The sequence below is a fragment of the Lucilia cuprina genome, chromosome 2, assembly GCF_022045245.1.
Source record: "Lucilia cuprina isolate Lc7/37 chromosome 2, ASM2204524v1, whole genome shotgun sequence".
Taxonomy (NCBI): domain Eukaryota; kingdom Metazoa; phylum Arthropoda; class Insecta; order Diptera; family Calliphoridae; genus Lucilia; species Lucilia cuprina.
This window is the reverse complement of record NC_060950.1, coordinates 29,449,492-29,473,921: the sequence shown is the minus strand read 5'-3', so window position 1 is coordinate 29,473,921 and position 24,430 is coordinate 29,449,492. Positions and strand designations below refer to the sequence as shown.

Here is a 24,430-nt window from a genome sequence, read left to right as displayed (position 1 = left end):
ATGAAATTTTAAACAAATAAGAAACTAAAATCTTCCTACAGACTTTTATGAGAATTGGTTCATATATGTATGTATAAATAACCCTACTCCCTATAAAAATTAGCTCTGTCAATAGTAAAACCCCCATAAATGGACCTCTTTCAAATTTTACCCTGATGTTCTCATTAATATCGATATATAATAATAAAATATTCAAAATATCAAAGTTCATTTATATGGCAGTGATTTGATGGTGGGTATAAAAGATTCGGCAGAGCCGAATATAACACTTTTACTTGTTAATGATTGTCATATTAACTTCATTTACTTTTGTTCTTAGAATGTGTTTGAACTGTTGTACTTTTACAAGTCTTTATGTATTTAGTTTAAAGTGCTGTTGTTTTCCTGCATTGTATAGTTTTAAGAAAAGTTAGAAGAAAAGTTTACATTTATTTATTTCGTTTAAAAAAATGCGGTCAAAACATGTTGAAGTTTGTTTTATAAAGTTGACGCTTTACAAGATTGAAGTTAATAAACTTCTACGAAGTATTTTTATTGGTTGTCTATCGACAACATGTTAAAACAATTAAAAACAATTTAAATTCACACATTTCATCTTTATTCTGGGCATTACCATCGGTGGTGATAGGAGATTAGAAATATTGGTATGAGATTCTAACTATCGAAAAGTTCTGAATTTAAAGAAATGCTTTTATATCCTACACTGCGGTGGGTTCCCAAATGGGAGTCCGCGGACCCCTAGTTATCTGTAGTAAAATCATAGGATTTTACTACAATAACTAGGGTCGCGAAGACAAACGAAAAAAATCATATTTATATGCACATGTTGTAAATATTAACAAGTAAGAGTGTTATATTCGGCCATGCCGAATCTTATATACCCACCATCAAATCATTCTTATTAATAAATTTTGATATTATCGATATTTGTAATCATATGTCAATAATAATATGAACATCGAGGAAATATTTGGAAGAGGGCCTTTAACCTTAATAGGGGCATAGGGTAGGGGCTCATACAAATATTTTACAGCCAATAAGTTATGAGTCTGTTATAGACCGATTTCCTACAAAACTTGTTTATGTAGAATATGGTCGCTGTAAGGACCGATCCTTCTAAAAATTGATAAATAGCCTTTAGCTTTCAAAAAACTTGTTTATGGACGAATTTTACCGCTATAGATGCATTTCTAAGCCAGTTATGAACGACAGGGCCTTATATAAGGGCTAGGCAAAAACGTGGACCGATATTGCCCACTCTTAACACGGGTCGATCCTTACAAAATTTAACAGGGAGCTTTCTGCTCGCACGAAACTTGTTTATGTAGAATTTTTGAGTCAGTAATGAACGAAGAGATTTATGTTCCCATAAAATATGTTTGTGCCGAATTTCACCGCCATTGGTGCTTCTCTTAGCCAGTTATGAGTGATAAAGGGGACTTTATATGGGGGTGGGGTCAATTTTGGACCGATCCTTATTAAATTCCACCAAGAGATTTACGTTTCCATAGCCAAGTCATTTCTGAAGGGGACTTTATATGGGGGGTAGGGTCAATTATGGACCGATCCCTTTAAGATTCTGAGAAGAGATTTATGTCCCCATAAAACATGTTTGTGCCGATTTTCACTGCTATTGATGCTTCTGTAAGCTAGATATGGGCGATAAATTCATTTTCTGAAGGGGGCCTTATATGGGGGCTAGGCGAAATCGTGGACCGATATTACCCATTTTCAATACAAAACTAACTACATCAACTATAAGTATCTGTGCAAAATTTGAGCTTGCTATCTACTTCCATACGGACTCTATCGTGTTTTCAACAGACAGACAGACAGACAGACGGACAGACGGACGGACATGGCTAGATCGTCTTAAAATCTAATAAGGACCCAGAATATATACTTTTATGGGTCTTAGACGAATATTTCAATGTGTTACAAACGGAATGTCTTTAATAGAAAAAATCCCAAAAGTTAAATCTATAACAATTTCAAGATTTACCGAACATTATAAATTTAGTAATTTGCATGTGTGAAAGATTTAGAGATTTTCAAAATACAAATACATATATAATTTTGTTCTACACAAAATTTTGTTCAACACAAATTGATAATGCTCCTTAAATACGGTTAAAGCGCTTTTAGGGGCTGGACCTAGTATAGGAGAAATAGAATTTTTGTATACAAAACTAATATTTTTACCAAATTATGTATCAATAGCTTTATTTGGTAATAAGTAATGTGCGTTTAAGAAATTTTCTTAAAAGGACTTTGTATAGGAGCTATGTCCAATTATGTATATAAAGACAAAATTTCAGAATTCTTCACCTATATCATTACTTGGTAATAAATATTGTGAATCTAAGTGATTTTCTGGACCTAGTATGAGAGCTATGACCAAATATGAATCGTTTGTTAAACAATTTTATAGTGAATTTATGTATATAAGAGCAATATTTTTGCTAAATGTATGGATATAAATATTTGGTAATGAGTTATGTGCGTTTTTTCTGATTTTCGGAAGGGAACCTTGTATGTGTGTTTTCCTAAAAGGGACCTTATATGGGAGCTATGATCAATTATTGACGGATCGGAAAAACACACAATATTAATTCTCTGTATATGATCTCTGTATTTCAAAATATTTCGGAATTCAAAAACTAGTTAAATGTTTTTTTAAACAATATTCCTCATTGATTAGATAGATTGTTTCTCTTGAATTTGTATTTTTTCACAATATTTTAAATACACCAACAATAATTATTGACTCATAAAACTTAGGATATAAGTTACAGTACTCTTACTTATGCATTCCACATAAATAATAATTTCGTAGATAAATCTTAAGGCTAGAAAATATTAAAATCCACTTGTATCCAAACGTTATCAAAGATATTTTAACGTTAAACAATGTTTTAAGACAATAATAATAAAATTATATTAAGCCTTTATCAGAAGATGGATACATAAGTATTAGAGTAAATAAAGCTTTTCTCCATTTAACTATAAAAAGTTAATGTTAACTTTTTTAAAAAGTTTCTATATATATATTCCATAACATACTACATTTATATAGAAAGCTCTAAAAAGCTTTTATAATTATATCACAAAATGTCTTTTCAGTAGTAAGTGTTATATATAACGCAATTAACTGTAACAATCCTAAGAACACGATAATATACATATATTACAGTAAAGTAAGTAAATAAATTGTAAAATTGTGTATAACAAAATTGTGGACTTATACAAAACTTTACTATAAATATATTCTATATCATAATACATTTGTATAGAAAGCTCTATAAAGCTTTTTAGATTATACCTTAAAATGTCGTTTCACTAATAAGAGTTATAATACAAACAACAGTAACTATCCTTGGAACAGGATAATAAAGTAAACAAATGTTATGGTTTTATGTATAACAAAACTGTAATAAGACTCTATATTTAATGTTGTATAAAAAATTGCACTGTATAACATATTTATTTTTTGTAAATACATAAGTACATATAACAACGTAATTATTTTTTTTATAAATTAAATAAATAACTCCATTATTCATAAAAAACTTTTTTTATAAAACAAAGTTTTCGTACAAAATTTAATTTATAAAAAAAAGAAGTGTATAACAGAACTAGAACAAATATTTTTCGATTTAGTTAAAATGCTTCAAATTGGTTTATGAACTTCAATGTCAAAACTTTAATATTAAATTATTTATAAGATTACTTTGCTAACATTCTTAAGAATATATATGTTTGACAAATTATCATATCTTTCTATATTTTCAAGGAAAAATATATTATACTTACATTCGAGTTTCCCAAACTTTAAAATTTATTATACTATTTTCAACACTTATATATAAAATTGAAAAAAGCAATATTTCACGAAACTATTATAACTTTATTATATGTATTGCAAAAAGCTTTATGTATGTATACTGGTACAAATTCTTAAAATACATAAATCTCTTTTCGTGATACTCTTTTAGCTTTTATAAGTTATAACAGTTAAATAAAAAACACATATTGTTGCTTTTCATATAACTTTAATAAAGTATATGAGTTAACGGGTTTCAATTCACTACTAAAACTTTAGTACTTAGAAAAAAAACATGTATACATACATTGAATCCTTAAAGCTTTTTGTGTTACTAACATTATAACACTTACTAATAATAAAGTTTCAAAAAGCCGAATGTTATGAGCTTTTAATAAACATAAAATTGTATTACTTTTTCCTCTGGTAGTCCTGTAAGTGAGAATCAGAGAAAGCTTTTTCATAAAATGTTATGCTTTTTCATAAAATGTTATTTTAACAGTCTCGTTAAATTTATTAAGTATGTGAGTAAAACATAGAATTTGAAGAGTCTCGTTAAATTTACTTATTAAGTATGTAAGTAAAACATAGAATTTGAGAATTTGTTTTTCAGAAAAAATGTTTAAATAAAGAAAGTGGAGACTTTAAACAGTAACATATTTTCAGTAGATGAAAACATTGTTCTTTAATTTGCTATGATGTTATATGTATTTAACAGATAATAATAATAATAATAATAATATTCATATGAAATATTGTTATGTATGTTCAATAGCAAATAATTGCTACAAATTATCACAAATTGTTTTTGTATTTCAATACAAATTTGAAATATTTTAGTAACAATTAGTAATAAGTTTTAGTTATTGAACAGACTAAAAAAAAAAACAATAAAACCTAAATACAACATGACATGTTTTATAAACTTTTCAAGATGAGATTTAAGTATCGATGAGATTATAATATAAAATAATTATTTATTAAACATTTAACGAAAGAAATAGACAAAAAGATAATAATTCTGAGTTCACAAATGTTGCTTTAACAAAAACTAGTTTTTTAAGGTTGAAGTTAAACTTAAACAAGTACGAATATATAGTCGGGTATAGCCGACCATATGATTACCCTACACCGGTAGTAAATAGGGATTATTTAAAAAATAAAGCATTTGATTTGTTTTTGTACTTTATTCCGGAATATTTTTACTTATTTTTGACAAAAAAAGAAAAACAAAAAAAATTAAAAGAGGGCTTAAAGGGGAGTAGGGGAAAATATGGGCCTATCCTTATATTCCTGATATTTTGTTGTTGCTAGTAGAATATAAAAGTGTAATTTTGACCTTCAAGTCATTTTCTGACAGTCGTTTTTATGAGGGCTAGGGTCCGATCATAATCTAAGTTTTGCCGATTTTTGTTGACATAATAAAAGATTTAACTTAATTATAAGCGCAAAGGCCCTATTCGGAAGTACGGTTGTATGGGGGCTAGTTGCTTAATTTTGTCCATTTTAAATAGTCTTCATTATCAGACCAATAAAAAAATGTGTGTTCCAAATTTTATCAAATTATTTTTAACATTGCGATCTGTACCTTTCGCTCAAGGTTTACATGGACAGCCAGTCAGACGGACATAGCTCAGAAAACAATTCTAAGTCAATTGGTATACTTTAAGGTGAGTAAGGTAGAAGGGGACTATCCGCAACATTTTTTTGAGGCGGCCTCAAATTAAAACCACAACAGATATTCTTAATTTTTTTCTTGGTTTGGATACTTAGATATGTTGGCTTTAGTTTTATTCCTTTCAATCTTTCCTAAGTCATCCTCTTGTACATATTTTTTTAACTTTTCCGCACTGACCAAAAACGACGATACCGCCCCATCCATGGGGTAAATGCGTCAAGGGGATGGGGCAGATTTGACATTAGTAAAATAAAAGAAAAAATTACAAAAATAAAAACTTATTTTGCTGTTTTGTACTTTAATTCATTAAACAAAGTATAATAAACCAGATATTTATTGTTTATTTCACAAAACTTAACAAAAAATTAAAACAAATTGTTACTGATTTTTTTCTATATTTTAACCAAATTTTGTTCTACATCACAAGTATTACATATATTTGACGCACATGCAGTTCTTTAAATTTTTTCGGGCTTCAAATTATATTATCTAAAATATTGTTATGTCTTATTGTTCACTATTATTGACGTTCTAATACTGACCAATATATTTTTTCTATCACAAAAACTAAAAAAGTTAGCACAAAAAGTTCACACAGTAAAATATTTTCATAGCTCTTTGAAAAACAATTAATCATGTCTGCCTCCCATCATATGTAAAGTAAATGTTTAAAATTTTTAGAGATGATAGATAATCGATAAATAAAAACAAAATTTGATAATGTGATAACATCGATTACTCGGTTTTCAAGTTATTCGCATTGACAGATATGCCCCTATGACGAATGATCCTCCTTCTACCCTATAGGACGAATATTTTTGCATGTTTCAAACATTAGCACAAATCCAATATACCCTCTCCACTAAACTATGTGCAGTTTTGTTCCAGATAAAATGAGTTGTTACTTAAACAAGAGATATATATTCGGCTTTGCCGAACCTTTAATACCTTCCACCCTTAAGGTACGTTTTATTAAAAATCCATCTAAGTATGTTTTGATACGTATTAATAAATTGTGAAATTTTAAATTTTACGTCCGCTATCATTTAAGGATTTCTTTCTTTTTTGAGGAATCAGACAACATTTAGCTGAATGACCAATTTTGTACTGATCCAAAATTTTAGCAAATTTTTATGGGCAAGAAGCCACGCCCTTATTAAGAAAATATTAAATCAGTTTTTTCTGAGATAATATCGCAGAAAAAGTATCTTTGATAGTTTCTTGGAAATTTGTTGTGAACTAATTTTGGTGATTTTAAATACCAAACTGCCTATAACAACAATGAATATATTCGATAAATTTGGCTGATTTCCTTAGCTTAGTTTTGACGTGAGCTCATTTTAGACAGTCAGATTTTGAGACAGACATTGCTAAATCGACTCAAAATTACATGAGGACCTAAAAACTTTTCTTTGTTTAAATAAAATCTATTTATAATTAATATCATCGCGATTTTAGCTCTTTTAAGTAAAATTAGTAAATTTAACTTATCTACTGGAGGGGCAAGTGAAGTGAAATAACGGATCGATCGATTTCAACCATTTTCAGTAGGATCAGTAAACATAGGGACGAGCTCAGGAACTGATTCAAAGTCGATGGATAAAATTTTAGATGCATGTATGACTAATATTATTGTATATTACAAATATCACCACAAATCCAATAAACCCTCCCCACTAAAGTCATTTAGTGTCTTACTATTGATTTATATATTATAAATACTATTATGAATATTTCCTTTTTTTTGGCCTTGTTTAAAATAAAATCTTACCAAGCGAAGCAAAACTTCTTTTAAACAAATTAAAGTCATTTTCTAAATAGTTGTCTCAATTTTTTTTTATTTTTGAAAAATTTTCTTACCAAAACAAATTTGTTTGAAGTAACTTAAAAACACAACTACAGTTACTTTTTGCGGTTACATACACACTTGGCAGGAAAAAACCTAAAAAATAAAAAGTACTAAAAATGAACTTAAACTACCCATTCCACTTCACTTCATACAGAGCTCACACGACTGAAACATATAAAGAGACACTCTGTGCAATCTATTCAACAATTAAAACCAACAATTAGATAAAAATTGCAATCTCGTTCTCAGCTTATCAGTAAATAATGTTCTTAATTTTGTTGTTCTATTCTCCAATACACTTGTGATGTAAGTACGAGTGTGTGATATTTTTTTCTCGTTACAATTCCCTGTGACAGTATGCGAGTTAGAAGAAATTAAAAGGAAGAAAGGAAATGAAAACATTGCTAAGCTTTTGATGATTATGGTGTTGTTGTTGTTGTTTTCGAATTTTTGTCTTTTCATTTCTTCTACATTTTTGTTGTAATTCACTCAATCTTTGTTGAACAGGACTTATGAAAAGGATTTTTGTTTTGGGTGTGAGATTGAGTATCTGTATGTTGTTTTTAATTTCTTAGCCAAGTTAACCACAATTCATTTGGCTTGAAATGTTACAACCACTAAGATATGGTCACATAAACAATTGACACATACCGACAGATGAACGAACGCAATTATTTAGATATGTTTGTACAGAAACGTTGTTCAGATCAAAGGAGATAAAAGTATTTGGAAGACAGGAGGAAAAGTAGTTGAATGGATTGAGGAAAACATATATTTTTAATTATGTGCCAGAACATTTCTAATTAAGAGAAAATATTTTGTTTAAAATTTATTTTCTGTTAAATATTTTTGTAAACTTGTCCCTGAAATTGAAATCAATACATTTTAACAGTTATTTTAAAGGACTTTAAAGCTGTATCTCTTAAGCAAGCTTTACACGATCACACAAGTAGTATGATCTGTCAAAATTTTTTGTAGAATAAAACGGATGGGATCGTCTAAACGCAATATGTAATGAAACCATCATACATTAAAAGTTATACGGATGAAATTTCATTTTACTTTTTCATTAGACTTGTCGTACGTAAAGTGTTATCGTCTGAAGGACCCTTTATAAATTAAATATGGGGATATACTTAGTACAAATATTAAAGAAAAATCCGTCATATATAATTTTTAATACACTCTCCCTAATTGTTAATGTGATTAGTCTAAAAATTGCATTTCTCTATTCTTAAAAATAACAAAAATTCCTTTAAAACCCAAAAACCTTTTTGCATATAATTGCATGCACTTGCATGCATCTGAATCCCAACGTCTAATCTGCCATATAGTTGAGTAACCACAACAATTAAACTTTGTCTGTATCGGTTGATAACTTAAATTTCTCTTTTTGTAAAACCCAGACAAATTAATGAGTTTGGTCAGTGCTCATTTGTAAAATTACATATTCATATGTATAATGCTGGATAGAGGTTTGTTCTCCAAACAGAAAAATACATATGTGTACGAAACACAAACATATGCTTGTGGTATTTAAACTGTATGAGGAATATGTGATAATAGTTCTAGGTTTAAAGTAGTATATCTGGCCAAGACGGTATGTTAATGCTTACGAATTTCTGCTACAGACATTCATAACTACTTATTCGAATATGAAAACATGAGCTATTTATAGTACGTAGCGGAAAGTATGAAAATTTCTGTTTAAGTAAATACAAAAGCAATGGTAGTGTAAAGATTAGGGGTAGAAATTTGCAAAAATTTGTTGATTGTACCCAGCAGTTTGTTAAAGTAGACAATGTATCTATTTCGGACAGTATTGCTACCAAATATGTTATAGATTGGTTCACCAATATTCTACTTGTATTCTATATTTTGAAAAAAACTCTGTGCAACTTCTAAAGAATGTGTTTAATTTTGGCATCAAAGCAAAATTAGTTTTGCAAAGGATTATCAAAACAAAGCATTAGATGTTTTTACTTCACTTTAGAACAGGTTTCAGATAACCTTGGCTTGATTTATTATTGGCCTAAATATGATCATTTAATTTGTATATCCCTAATTTACGTATATTTTGCAAACAAGATTTGTTTTCAACTTCTACATATACAACAAATAACATAAAATATTAACAATTATAAAACTGTCATATATTACCAACAATATCCTTCATTAGCAAGAATATAATTATAACAAAATGTATAATTAATATTTATATAATTTTTACAAAACAAGACAATCAAATAATATTATTGCACAACAATTATAAATTACACCCAAAGTCATTATGAGTTTGTGATAATGTTTGAAACACACAGAAATATGTAGGTATTATTCACCTTAAAATACCCAGCAAAAAAGAACTTCCACAGAAGCGATAAAGAAGTAGAATTTACTCCATAGAAAACCTGAAGAAGTTTTGATTTTAAAACAGGCTTGTCATAAGAGGGATATCCTTTTTATTTGATTCCAAATTCACTACATCTAAAGTCATTTTCAGGTAGTAATTTGTATGTTAAATTTTTGGAAGTTAATATAAAGCGAAATTGTATTATATAATATAACTAAACTCATTGAAAAATATTAACATATTAAAAATATTATGTCTAATACTTAAACTATTTTCTACCGTCTGGCTGGCTGTCCATGTAAACCTTGTGCGCAAGGTACAGGCCGCAATTTTCAAGATAATTGGATGAAATTTGGCACACTCGCTTCCTTTGGCCCAAGGACGAAGCCTATTAAAATGGTTAAAATCGTTCCATTATTTCGACTAGCCCCCATCCAACCGTACCCCCAAATAGGGCCTTTTGGCTTATAATTAATTTAAATGATCTATTATGTTAACAAAAGTCGACAAAACTTAGTTTTATAGAAATTTTAATAAGACTTCCGATTTTTGTAATGAACGAGCTTCATTTGACCCTATCCCCCAGAAAATTACTTTAAGGTCAAAATTCACTTACAAACACTAATAACACTTTTAAATTCTACATAATTAATATTGAAGAAGACGAAACTCCCCCTACCAACATTTTTAAGGATAGGGCCATATTTTGCCCTACTCCCCTTTGAGCCCTCTTGGAAAAATCTCTTTTTTTGACGAAAAAAAGTAAAAATATTCCGAAATAAAGTTAAAAAAAACAGTATGCTTTATTTTTTTAAATAATCCCCTTTTTATAACCTCCACCACCATAAGTGGTGATAGAGGGTATATATAAGTTTGTCGTTCCGTGTGTAACACCAAGAAATATTCATCTGAGACCCAACAAAGTATATATATTCTGGGTCCTTGTGAAATTCTGAGTCGATTAAGCTATGTCCGTCTGTGCGTCTGTCTGTCTGTGTAAAACACGCTCACGTTAAAACTAAGCCATGGAGATCAACCAAATTCATCGAAAATATTTATTGTTATCCTGAGCAGTTTGGTATTGAAAATGAGCAAAATTGGTTCACATCGGGAAAAGTTATGAATAAAAATTTGAAACAACCTCGAAAAAATAAGCATTTTACACATTCTTATGTAATTTTCTAGAAAACTATGCGAGCTAATTCCATAAAAATCACCATACATTCGTTTCTGTGCAAGAGCTTCATTTCTGCGGAAAATCGCCAGGGTCGGTCCACAATTTCATATACCTCCCATACAAAAGTACATATTCCCGGAAAATTGGTATTTTGTTAATAACTTCCTTCGCAATGTCGATATCTTCACAAAATATCACAGAATAAAATTTTATATCAATATAATTCATTTAGAGCAAACATTTTCTGGATCGGTCCATAATTGGACATAGCTCCCATACAAGGTCCCCTCCCGAAAATCACTTAAACGCACATAATTCATTACTAAATTAATATATCAATATAAAATTTGGTACAAGTATTGCTCTTATATAAAGGAATATTTTTTTCCGATCGGTCCACAATTGGTCATAGCTCCCATACAAGGTCCCCTCCCGAAAATCACTTAAACGCACATAACTCATTACTTAATTTAGATATCGATATAAAATTCGGTATAAGTATTACTCATATGAATATAAATATTACTGTGAAAGGTTTTCCGATCGGTCCATAATTGGTCATGTGTCCCATACAAGGTCCCCCTCCGGAAATCACTTAAACGCCCTTAATTCATTACTAAATTAAGATAACGATATAAAATTTGGTTCAGGTATTGCCCTCACATAAAGAAATATTACTGTGAAATTTTATCCGATCGGTTCATACAGGGACCCATACAAGGTCCCTTTTAGAAAAACACTTTAAAGCACATAACTCATTACCAAATAGTGATACCCATAAAATATTTGGCATAAATACTATTTTTATACAGATGAATGTTATTTTAAATTTTGTTTCTCGATCGGTCCATCCTTGGTCATAGCTCCCATACAAGGTTCCCACCCGAAAATCATAAAAAATATAACTCATAACCAAATATTGATATCCATACATTTAGCAAAAATATTGCTCTTATATACATAAATTCACTATTAAATTGTTTTACGATCGGTCCATATTTGGTCATAGCTCTCATACTAGGTCCAGAAAATCACTTAGATTCACAATATTAATTACCAAATATTGATATAGATACAGAATTTTGAATTTTGTCTTTATATACATAATACATATACATTATAAACAGAGTCCAATGCTGAAAAATATTTAAACGTAAATTGACAATCAAAGTTACATAATCACTATTAAATGATAATATTTCGATAAAATTCGAAATGAATATGTTCCGTGTATAGATAGATCATTCTGATAAAATGTTTTCAAACTGGCCTAATATTGATCATACTTCTGATTTACAGCCATATAAATCGTTTCAAAAAACACTCAAACATATTTACTTCACTATAAAAACTGATGTCGGAAAAATACACAAATCGTTCTCCTAATTTTTGGCATCTGCATGATCTTTTCATAATAAGTCATGGCATCCGTACGAGGTCTACAACCGAAACTCAATATAAATTTTTCTGGGCCTAATCAAAATTAGTACGGAAACAAAACTTTTGTCGAGTTATCTAAACATTTGATAGTTAAATGGATTTTAATAAGAAGCTTGCTGGTGGAGGGTATTTAAGATTCGTCATAGCCGAATATAGCACTCTAACTTGTTTAACATACATACTGACTGGTGTAGACATAAATAACTTAAAGGTAGACGAGAATTCCTCTACCAAAATGTATAAGGATAGGCTCATATTTAGCCTTAATCGCCTATGAGCCCTCTTGTAGAAAATCTATTTTCTTTGTCAATAATACGGAAAAATATTACACAATACGGTTAAAGAACAAATTAAATGCTTTATTTATAAAATTATCCACTTTTTTAACATACTGATTGATGTAGGGTATCATATAGTCGGCAATGTCCGACTATACATTCATACTTGTTAATATTATTATAATGACCGGTCAATAATCGATCTTACTCCCATATAAAGATCCCATCAGAAAATCACTTTAAGGTACATAACTCGCGTTTTTTGAACTATATGTTTCACTCATTGCAAATAATTTAAAAACAAATAAGAAAGTATAGTCGGACATATGAATATTAAAACTGATTTTTTTATACCCACCATCAAAAACAATATTGATTTTGTCATTCCATGTGTAGCACATCGAAATATTGTTCACAGACCCCATAAAGTATATTTATTCTGAGAACTCGTAAGATTCTAAGACCTAGCTATGTCCGTCCGTCCGTCTGTCCGTCTTTTTGTTATTGTCTCGATAGCGTCCACAAAAAAGAGATATTGAGATGAAATTTATAATTTAGAAATGTTTGGTATTAAAAATGGGTAAAATCGGTAAACTATTTCACATAGCCCCCATACAAATGTACTCCCCGAAATATTGTATAAAGAGCTTCAAACATTCACAAATTCGTTGTTTATGAATCAAATTTCGCACATGTCAGTTTTTTGACGTCTGAAATATAATTCTGATTTATGACGGACATAGGACTATAATTGGCCCTACCCCTGATTACTGGCTTAAAAATGCGAATATAACGATGAAATTCGACACACATAAGTTCTATAGCAACCGAAATCTCTCTACCAATTTTTACGAGGATCAGTCCATAACTACCCCATCGAAAATTACTACAACGCTCATTACTGTTTGGAAATTATAAAAATCGTACTACAAGTTAATTTATATGGCAGGGTTTTGATGGTGGGTATGTAAGATTTGGCATAGCCGAATATAATACTCTTACTTGTTCATAAATAATGTTTCCGACATATTTGAGCAGTTTGTGAATGAAAAATTAATTTCCTGAAAAAGCGTTTATATGAGAAGAGACGCAAATATAGTACAATCCCAATAAAAGTAAATAGATTTATATTTATAAAATATTTATTTGTGTTGAATTTCATCAGGATATTTGTGTTTATATGTGAATTTTGGATATTCAAGTAATTTTCTGAAGGGACTTTGTATGGGAGCCCAGTCTTTACGAAATCACGAAAAGGATCGTATAAAACTTATTTCTATCAAGATACAGTTTGTACGAAATTGCGAAAAGGATTGTATAAAACTTATTATTTTCAAGATATGTGTATATTTAACATAAAAGTGCCTTTAAGATCCCGATGAAAATTGCGACAGCCAGCCAGACCGATGGACGGGCATAGCTTAGTCGACTCAGAAAATGATTATAAGTTGTGTAGGGTATAAAAATGCTAATAATCAACTCTAAAATAGGGAACATTCTATTTTTAATATGAGGGGTATAAATTTATATAAATTTCAAAAATAATGGTCCTATCTTAACAATTTTCAATCGACTTCGTCCGTGGAACAACAGAATATCATGTACCAAATTTGATTGAATTATCTTTAAAATTGCGACCTGTAGTTTGATTATAAGGTTTACATGGACGGACAGACGGGCGGACATAGCTAAATCGACTTAAGTATATGTAAGACATTACAAGAGTACTTAAAATTGATATAGGTATGTAGTAGTCATAAGTAAGCTGTTATATAAGTAGTAGTCATTATCGAGTTTTTGTTGGGCAGTAATTAGCCATTCTTTGTATATGGAAATAAATAATTTTGATTATCCATCTTTTTTCCTCTGATAATGATCAATATCACAGATTAAGCCTTATTAACACTTTAGTTCGAATTTCACTGAATTCGGTTGAAACAAACAAATTGACAAATTAAAATTTAATTGATTATAAACATTAAAATTCTTTGTTGACATACCTATGTATATGTATTTAGGGATGAAAGAAAAATAAATTATATTTTTTTAACTTTCAAAATGATAGAAAATCCTTCCAAAAGTTCAAGAAATTCCTTTGTAATATATTAAATATTTTTGCTTAAATATTTATCTTTCCATTTCTTTATTATCTCTAAATATATACATATGAATGAATGTTTGTTAAATAAATAAAATTGTCAAAGTATTTCTTTCTTATTTATATAAATCATTTGACCTTTAACTGCAATCGAATTACAAAAGGAATGTTACAAGTTAATTTTATTCCATGTGTTTATTTGCTAGTCAGTCTTTTGTACATTTTCCTTCTATGGCATCAAAAGAAATAAATGGATAAAAAGATTAGTTTTATATACTTTGTAATGTCTCATCTTTGTAATAGTATATTGAGTGTACATAAGTATATACATATAAAGAATAGAGCATATGTAGTTTATAAATATGTACAAACAAATATCATCAAGTATTCCATAATCTTTTTAAAGTACACAGGAAAAAGAAGTACTAGAAGTACATACGATATAAAACATTTTTGTAAATGTACGAGATCATAATATGAAATGAAAATTGAGAAATAAGAGCTGTTAAAACGAATTGCAAAAGCTTTCTATTAAAATGGGTATTTGAGAGAATATTAATTGAAAGAAGGTAGATTTTTGATTGCTCTTGAATTAGTAATGAGTGAAGCTTTCTTTTAAGTAAATGAAAATCATATGTCTACAGAAAATTTGTAGCAAATGACTCCAGGGGGATAGAAACATGTGACGTGTTAACTTGGTGTTGTCCAAGATTGGTATTTTTAGTAATAGAGATATACCTTTCCGTGTACTAAACTTACTTACTTTTCTTCAAGTTTTTTTGTGAAAAAGTTCAAATTGTCTATTACTATCTTACACTTTAAACAAGGACAAGTACATATGTCTCTACAAACAATCTTACGACTAAATATAAATCAAATATTCTAACATTAAGTTTGTATGTGAATGTAAGAACACAAACATACACATTTATTACTAAGGTAGATTTTTTAATATTTTTTTTTTTAATTTTAAAAAATTTAAAAAAATTTATATTTAAAAGAAAAATATGATTCTCAATACATATACATTAGACCGACTCACTTTTTATGGGAAACAAAAATTTGTTTTTGTTATCCCCCTCAAAATTTACCTTGATATGTTTTATGATGATTCCCAAAATATTTTAAGTCAAGCGAAGACCGTTCGTGTACTGTACTAAATTTAAAAAAAAAGTCTTTTAAAATTATTTTTTAAAATTTTTGTTTTGTTTTGAAACAAAATATGGGGTAATCGTTTGAAACCATTTTTTGTGAGTCGGTCTAGTATACATATTTTTTAAAAATCATATTAGTTTTGAATTCAACACAAAGTGATAATTTCCTTAAAATTATTGCACCAGCAGACGTTTAGATGGGCGGACATTTATCGGACGAGTACAAACTCATCTAAACTCTTCAATATATACGATTTGATTAAAATTTTAATGTCTGGTATACTTCCTTCCGAGGACATGTTATTTTGGCAAGACCTTGGTGTTATTGCAATCCCGGGGTATAAAGATGTGGCCAATACCTCCAATCTGACCGGGATGGAAAAATTGGTTACAGGCTACTGTTTGGCTTAATCCTTGCATAGATTGCCAGAGGTCAGACCAGAGCACCGCATAATCTGGTACTACGGGTGGCCAGTTGCCCGCAGGACTATGCCCTGGCTGGTCAGTTGGTTGAGGTTCCTTCGGGATCCACGAAGTGGCTATTTATCAAACCCAAATTCGCAGGGAGAGTAAGTAGCGTTTAAAAGACTGATGCATGATAATAGTCAATATTTCGGGACAAGTTCGGTGCTGTTGCCGAGAACAACAGATACCCCGCATTCGAGTGACTGTGGGACTAAGCGTTGGAAATGATTTGGTAATAATTGTATGTGATACGGGATGAATGTGAGGTTCGGCGGGGCTTACCCCACCCGTCTACCTAATAAATGTGTCGTATGTTTTTCCTTATGAATGTGTCGTTTAAATGAGATGTGTGCTGGGTTGAATAATGATGGATTTTTTGATACCATTGAATTTTCCATCCTTGTCCCGATATGTTCAGGATTTAATCTGTTCATATCAGAATTACCACAGTGTGTCCCTGTGAGTAAGAACAATGTCTACGGCTTATTGATGATCGTACTTCGGTCTACCGGTTACGTCTCTAAATGCTGTTGGCGAAACAACAGAGGCCATAATATGGTCAAGAGATTAGATAGCTCGAGTACTCCAGCAAATTACTTGTGCATGGACCGGTCAGAACCAATGTACAAAAATTGCCACCGGCGTTCTTCATTAAAGAACAAAGGGGCGATGGTAAACCGTTCTCAAGTCTACCCAGTGGTTGAAAAAGACCTCCGTGAGATAAGACCGTCAAGGCAGGTGCTCACGTTAAAACTCTCGACATTCCTGTCTGGTATACTAAGGAACTAATTTAACCACCCTAGTATGCATATTTTATATATATTTATATGTCGGTGTTAAAATAAAATAAATATGCAACTGTATTTGTACTCTATAAAATGAAGTTGAAGAAAATCTTGTGTAATTTATAACAACTTATCGATGTCATCAATCACTTGCAGAAGTGTGTGTGTGTGTGCAACACACATATGTACGTATGAACATATGAGCATGTGTCTATGTGCAACACAAACATACGACACATATACAAGTTTACTTTATGAAAGAAGACACTTTTTCTTCTTTTTTTAATGTTCGATTTTTTTCTCTACATTTATTTCCTTTCGATAGAGGGGAAAAGTCATGAAAAAAAGAAATATATTTAGAATATAGATAGAGTTCTTAATGGCGGCAAGTGTGGGCTGATTATGAAGAACAAGTTATAGTAGCAATGGTAAAAATTATTACCATTAGAACTGAAACCAAAATGAATTGTCTAAGTTAAGAGAATTGCAAACGTAATCGATTATATGTGTATATATGTACTATGATCATCTATACTTGTATGTGTATAAAAATTCAACATTTTCTAATCTTTTGAGTTCTACTATTAAGACATTAGTTCGTACAAAAGAAGTGTAGTTATAGTAAAATTAATTACTAAAGTTTAGATAGTTTTTAAAATAGTTTACTATGAATTTGACAATTATGTAGGTCAATGTATAAATATTGAAAAATTAAGAAATTGATATAAGACTTTGCATGAAAGGATTAACAAAAGTCAAGTGTTTTAAAAAGAACTCAGGGAATGCTATTGATTTGATCCGATGGAAGTAACATAATAGATATAGATAGCAGAAATTACTTTCATTTCCCTTAAGCACTGCCCAAAAAGGAGGAAAAACTTAGCAAATAATTTTTAACAACTTGTTAATTATAAGCAGGGCAAGGATTTCTATGCATATTTAGTTATAAATTGCATATATTTTGCATATTTCCAAAATTTTTATAGCATATTTTTTGATTTGTCTAAACCAAAATGTTTTATTTTTAAAAATTTGGTATTTACATATTTTTTTAAATAAACAACAAAATACGAAATACAATTTTACATAGTTACACTTTTAAAACCACTATAGTGCGGAAGTTATTTTAAGTTTGTGCTGAAAATTGTAACGTCTTAAATATTGGTCCTTAAAGTATCGGTTCAGTATCATATCTGAGTCTGTCTACCTGTGTGTCCATATAAAAAATAAATTGATGAAATTTTGTTCTAACATCTCTCTCACGTCGCAATTTCTTAAATAATTCGATACACATTTTTTGCCTCGGAAAGTATCTTTCTTGTAAATACATATATTATTTTTGATCACCAACTTCTTATTATAAGGTCCGGTTGTATTCTTTCCATTGTAAAGGAAAACCCTTAATATCCATTTTACATCATTTATGCAACAAAATCTAAAAAAGGACAATAATATGTTTAATATTTCCTCCTTTAGATGATTTTTTTTTTGATCTTACACAACAACATTAAACAAATTTAAATAGCATTAAATTGACATGTGGAAACTAAACTAAATGCAAGAACTTGAGTCATAAGACAAATAACATTCGCATATATATAAATCACAGGATGGTAAGAAATGTATATGGTTTTCGTTTTAAGCAATAACATGAGTTATCATTTAATGGTTGATAAGACAAAGAAGAAACAAGTGAACGAAATATGAACATCTAGACTAATAATGAAATTGGAGTTTAAGTTTTTTTGTGTCATTTATAAAGATTATATTTGGAAGACGTACATTTATTTTTCTTCTACTTCTTATGTCCATCTAATGGCCTTAACAAAATTAATGATAACAAATTCTTTGCTTTTAGTTATTTGAAATTGAAGAAATTTCTTTTTCAAATTTAAACCAAAAGTTGAATGTTAATCATAATAAAGATTTTTTTGTCAAAACAACTTTTTTAAAGCTAATGTCAATATTTGGAATATTTTTAAGACATAACATATTATATTTATAAATATAATAAACTCAAATCAAATTTTCAGTGGCACTGATGAATAAACTTAAATACTCCTGATTTAGTATACAAACATTTGTAATTTCTTAGAACCTGCTAAAATTATTGTCTTGTATTCCGTTCCATGTTACAGCTGTAACTCTAGAAATTAAGAAACGCTTCAAATAATATAATGAAAAGTTTACTATATATGTATTACCACCTACAAAGATCAAAAATGTTTCATAGCAAGTCTGTATAAGTAATTACAATAATAACAATTTAAGTCTAAATTGAATTAGTTTGATTGATAACACTTGCAACGTCTTTACACAAAACAGGTTGTTACTTACAATTATTTATTTACTTGAATAGATGTAATGTACATATATTTTAAATGCATTTGTAGAAAATTTCAGACATTAATTTATTATTCTTGGAAATAAGTATTTACAAACGTTAACAAATATATACAATTTGCTAAAATATAATCAAATAATATAATTTCCGAGAAGAAAATAATATTATATATTACAAAAATAGAAATGTTGGAACAAATGCTACAAATGGGTATTAAACCAGTTAGTTGGTTAGTTAGTTATGCTCAAGCAAGCTATATAAAAAACTTTCTCGGTTATGTCACTGCTGTTATTAAAAAAACCTGTACGTATACGTGTTAATGATTTATAGATATTGAAATATTAAGTATACGCTTAATTTAGAGAATCACTATTAAAATTTTTGTTTAATGTTGATCATGAAGATATGTATGTATTAGCAAAAATAACAAAGAGGCCCTAATTTTTGGGGGTCGATAAAAACCCCGACAGTGGGTGTATCTTTTTACGGTTTTTGGCTATTTTTGTTTAGGTACCAGAGAGTATACATAAACAAAGAAAATTGGTGAAAAATTATACCATTTCAGAGTTATAGAGTTTTCAATAAATTGATTGAAGTAAAAAAAGCTATAACTTCCTAAAAATCAGTGCATTTCTTAATCACTCTTTAAGCCCTCGCAACCACTCTTCTTAGCTGGCCCTGTTGTTTCAGCAAAAGCACTTAGAGACATATGTGATAGTCCGAAATAGCCAACAAAAAGATTGGACAAAATTTTCAAAGTCAATGGAACCCAATAATTTCCTTGACAAATAGTCGCGTAGCATAAATCAATATATCCTGTTCAGATGGCAACAGCATCGAGAAACTTCCCCTACGTATAAAAAGGCATATTAAATCAGTACTAATCTCCAATATATGGAGACTATCCCGATCTTTCACCAATTTTCTCATCAGTTTCATTCCCCTGATCATTAAGATCACTGTACGGGATTTTTCGCCATTATTTTCTTTATTTACTGTAGTCTGGAATCATGTTTGGCAGCCACGATATGTATCTCTTCTTTAATAGTTCTCATCCCTAGATCGCGATGAAGGTCTGAGTTCAGAATATGCCATGGAGCTTAAACAACGCTCCTTAACACCTTATTTTGAAATCTTTGGATTTTGTCGATATATTTCCTGTTAGCGCAACCCCAAAGTTATATACCATATAACCAGATTGGTTTTATTGATTGGTTTCTATTGTTAGAACGCTTTTTCAACCAATTAACCATTTAAGTTTTCGTTATTTGATATTTAGTTCTTCACATATTTTCTTATCATGTTCGTTCCTTCGTACTCTACGGGATGACAGGCAATCATTGCATACTAACCTGACAATTACCCAGCCGACATCCCACTACACGATAGGTAAGAAATACCAATCGGGTTCAGGAAACCAGCATATGCTGCATTATATACAAACCTGTTCTAAGAGAGAATTATCTAATTAATTAGGTACACGATATATTAATCCTTAAAACAACATTATCTCCCCGCGATTATTGGTATTAAACCACAGCCACTACGTGGATCCCGAAGGAAGCTCAACCAACTGACCAGCCAGGAAAAGTCCTGCGGGTAACTAGCCGCCGGTAGTACCAGATTATCTGGTGCTCTGGTTAGACCCCATGCCAAGTCATTTCAAGGTGATGCCAAGGATACATTTGACATTGCTACTTTATAGTCCTGGCAGACTAGATGAATTGCAATAACACCAAGGTGGAGATATCACCAAGGTGGTCAATTCAGGCAATTACCATAATCGCTTACAAGTAATAAAAAAATCAGTCAATGCAAAGTAGCCTACTTTTTGGTTTGGCCAATGTGCTTCTTTGACAGTATTAATATAACACATTATAAATAAGACATTTTTAAAGTAATCTCTATGTAACCAGAGCGATGTTGTTTTTTCTGCGATATACTTTAAAAGTTTACTACTATTTTTCTTTCGATAACAAAAAATTTAATATTTTGTCAATATATAATTGTAACATAAATCATTTTATCATTTCGTACTTACCAATTAATAGAAATTTCCAAATATGCATTTGAATATTAAAAGCTGTTGAGTCCATTCAAAGTGAAAATCAAATTTCATGGAATAATAATCTTCTCAGCTCTGGTTTCATTTACCACATGCCATCAAAACCACAAAAACATTTATTCAAATTGCTTTTTATTATACGGGCGAGGAAAAAAATGCAAAAAAATATTAAAAAAATAAATCGTATCTGTTGAAGATTGAATGTGTGTTAAAGTGAGTGTTTTGTTGATGTTGTTGTTATTACTGCTACAATTTATAATGCTTCATGCCACACACTGTACACCAACACACATTTAAGGGTTTTAAGTTTCAAAAAGAATTTCATTTAGTATTTACATGGAAATTTAAGAAAATAAGCTGATTTAAAAAAAATAGAGCTTTGTCGCCTCAATGTTGACGATGACAAAGATAAATTTTATAATTTAAATTGCATGAAATAATGGCAACAGTTTGTTTTTAGATTTTTGCTTTTGTTATTTTTTTTTTTTTTCTTTTTGCCTTACAGCAACTTTTCTAGGGATTTAGTGGTTATTGATTTGTTTGTGTATGCGGGTTTTAAGTTATTGTGCTATACTTTTTAGTTTAATTCTCATGGTTTAACCATCTGCAACTTAAAGATTTTCTTTAATTACTTTAATTTTTGCTGTTGTAATGCCGCACAGAAAAAAACCAACTGTTTTTATTCGTTTTTATTGTAATTTTCTGGTATTTCTATTTAGTTTTCATTAGTTTTTCTCTTCTTTTTTCGTACTTATTTAGTTGCTGTCCATGTCTTGATTACTTCAATTAAGCGTTGAGTATTTTATTTCTTTGTTATATTTTATTAAGTGTTTCTTTTCGTTTTTTAGCTCCTTGCAGTTTGTTTTTTTTTCAATTTCGTCTTATATTCTTTTGATACTTGTAGAGTTTCTATTAATTATAGCTTTTATTTTCTTTAAGCTGTTTCTTTTGAAAGTTCTTGTGTCTTGATGATTGTATTTCTGTAGATTTTTTTTCAATCTTCGTTTTGGCCATTGATTGTTGCAATTAAAAGCTGCAAAAGATAGAATGCGAAAGAAAGTATGTAATGAAAATAGAATTTACTTTGTGTTTGTAATTTTATTGCAAGTAAATTATTATATAATTTTCATATACGATTTTTTTTACATTAAAAACTATATTTGTTTAAAAAATATTTACTTAATTGTATAAAAATTGTTTTCATATATAACCTTAATTTTTCATTTATCACTAATTCTTTTGAGGCTAAGTTTTCGTATCAAAAAGCTTTTATATTTAAAAGTATATTTGCATATAAGTTGCTCTTTTATATAAAAATGTTTTTTTTTTTTGCAAGAAAAGCTTTTTTATAAAATGAAAAGTTTTTCATATGAAAATTGAAAAAAAAGATTTTTTTAATTAAACAGTTTATTAAACAAACAAGTGTTTCTTAAACATAAATGCTTTTTTATAAAAATAGCTTTTTCTTAAAGGGCTTTTCTATAAAATGAGCTTTTATATTAAAATTAGGATATTTATACAAAATTAGGCGAAAATATTACTTCTATATTGTTGATTTTTTAACGATTAATTGTTCTTAACTTCTACACAAGGATCACTTGCACTCACATTCAACAATGCAGAATGTTATATTGCTAAAGCATATTTAAGAATCTATTAATATATAAAAGAAAATGGTATTTGTAATGTTCATTAAATTTTTCATTTTGAGAAAATTTTAAAACTTATCTTAAAAATATTTGATCAATTATAAATCTATTTATAAACAGGTAGCTGATGGAGGGTATTTAAGATTCGGCACAGCCGATTATAGCACTCTAACTTGTTATACCCTACATCACTTTAGTGGGAAGGGTATATTGGGTTTGTGCTGATGTTTGTAATGCACAATAATATTGGTCCTATATCCACCTTAAAGTATACCAATCGGCTTAGAATCATCTTCTCAGCTATGTCCGTCCTTCTGTCCGTCCATCCATGTAAACTTTGTAATCAAACTACAGGCCACAATTTTGAAGATAATTGAATGAAATTTGGTACATGATCTTCTATTGCCCCAGGGACGAACCCTATTGAAAATGGTTAAGATCGGTTCATTATTTATCCTAGCCCCCATACAACTGTTCCCCCCAAAAAGGGCTTGTAAACATTGTAATCAAACTACAGTTCGCAATTTTGGAGATAATTCAATGAAATTTGGCACATAACCTTTTATCGTACTGTAGACGAAGCCTATTGAAAATGGGTAACATCGGTCCATTATTTCACCTAGGCCCCATAGAACTGAACCCGCCAAATATGCTTAATATACTCGTATCTCGACAAAAAGCTGCAAAACCAAGTTCTATACTAGTCTTGATGACCCTGATGAACTTTATAATTATAGGGCCTCATTTGACCCTAACCCCTCTAAAAAGCCCCCATCAAAATTTTACTTAAATATCCACAGTTTTATTAAACAGTAAATGGCTTTAGTATATTTGAGGCAAGGTATTCGTATACAGGTGTAGGGTATTATATGGTCGGCTTCTTATAATTAAATTACTCTTATATATAGAAAAGATAATATAAATTTCTTAACGATCATTAATAATTATTCTCAACTCCTATACAATGATCACTTGCACTCACATTTAACAATGCAAACTGTTATATAGCTAAAGCATATTTTAGAAACTATTAATATATAAAAGAAAAATGCTGTTTGTAATGTTCATTAAATTTTGCATTTGTAGAAAATTTAAGTTATTTAAATATTGCGGTTCTTTTATTTAAAATCATTTCTCAATAATAAATCTATTAATATGAAGGTAGCTGGCGGAGGGTATTTAAGATTCGGCACAGCCGATTATAGCACTCTTACTTTATTTAATATAAAAGTGTATTTGATGTAATAATATAAAGCTTTTACAACACACCAA

General features: G+C 29.5%; 1 protein-coding gene across 1 annotated transcript in view; it reads right to left on the bottom strand.

The window, feature by feature from the left end:
• The window catches only part of LOC111686678 (putative neural-cadherin 2), a 358,230-nt gene that overhangs the window by 190,704 nt on the left and 143,096 nt on the right, over positions 1-24,430 (bottom strand). Inside the window, exon 4 of the mRNA XM_046946650.1 lies at positions 21,486-22,542. Coding sequence (XP_046802606.1) covers positions 21,486-21,540 — 55 coding nt within the window. The 5' untranslated portion in view covers positions 21,541-22,542. The remainder of the gene's footprint in view (positions 1-21,485; positions 22,543-24,430) is intronic.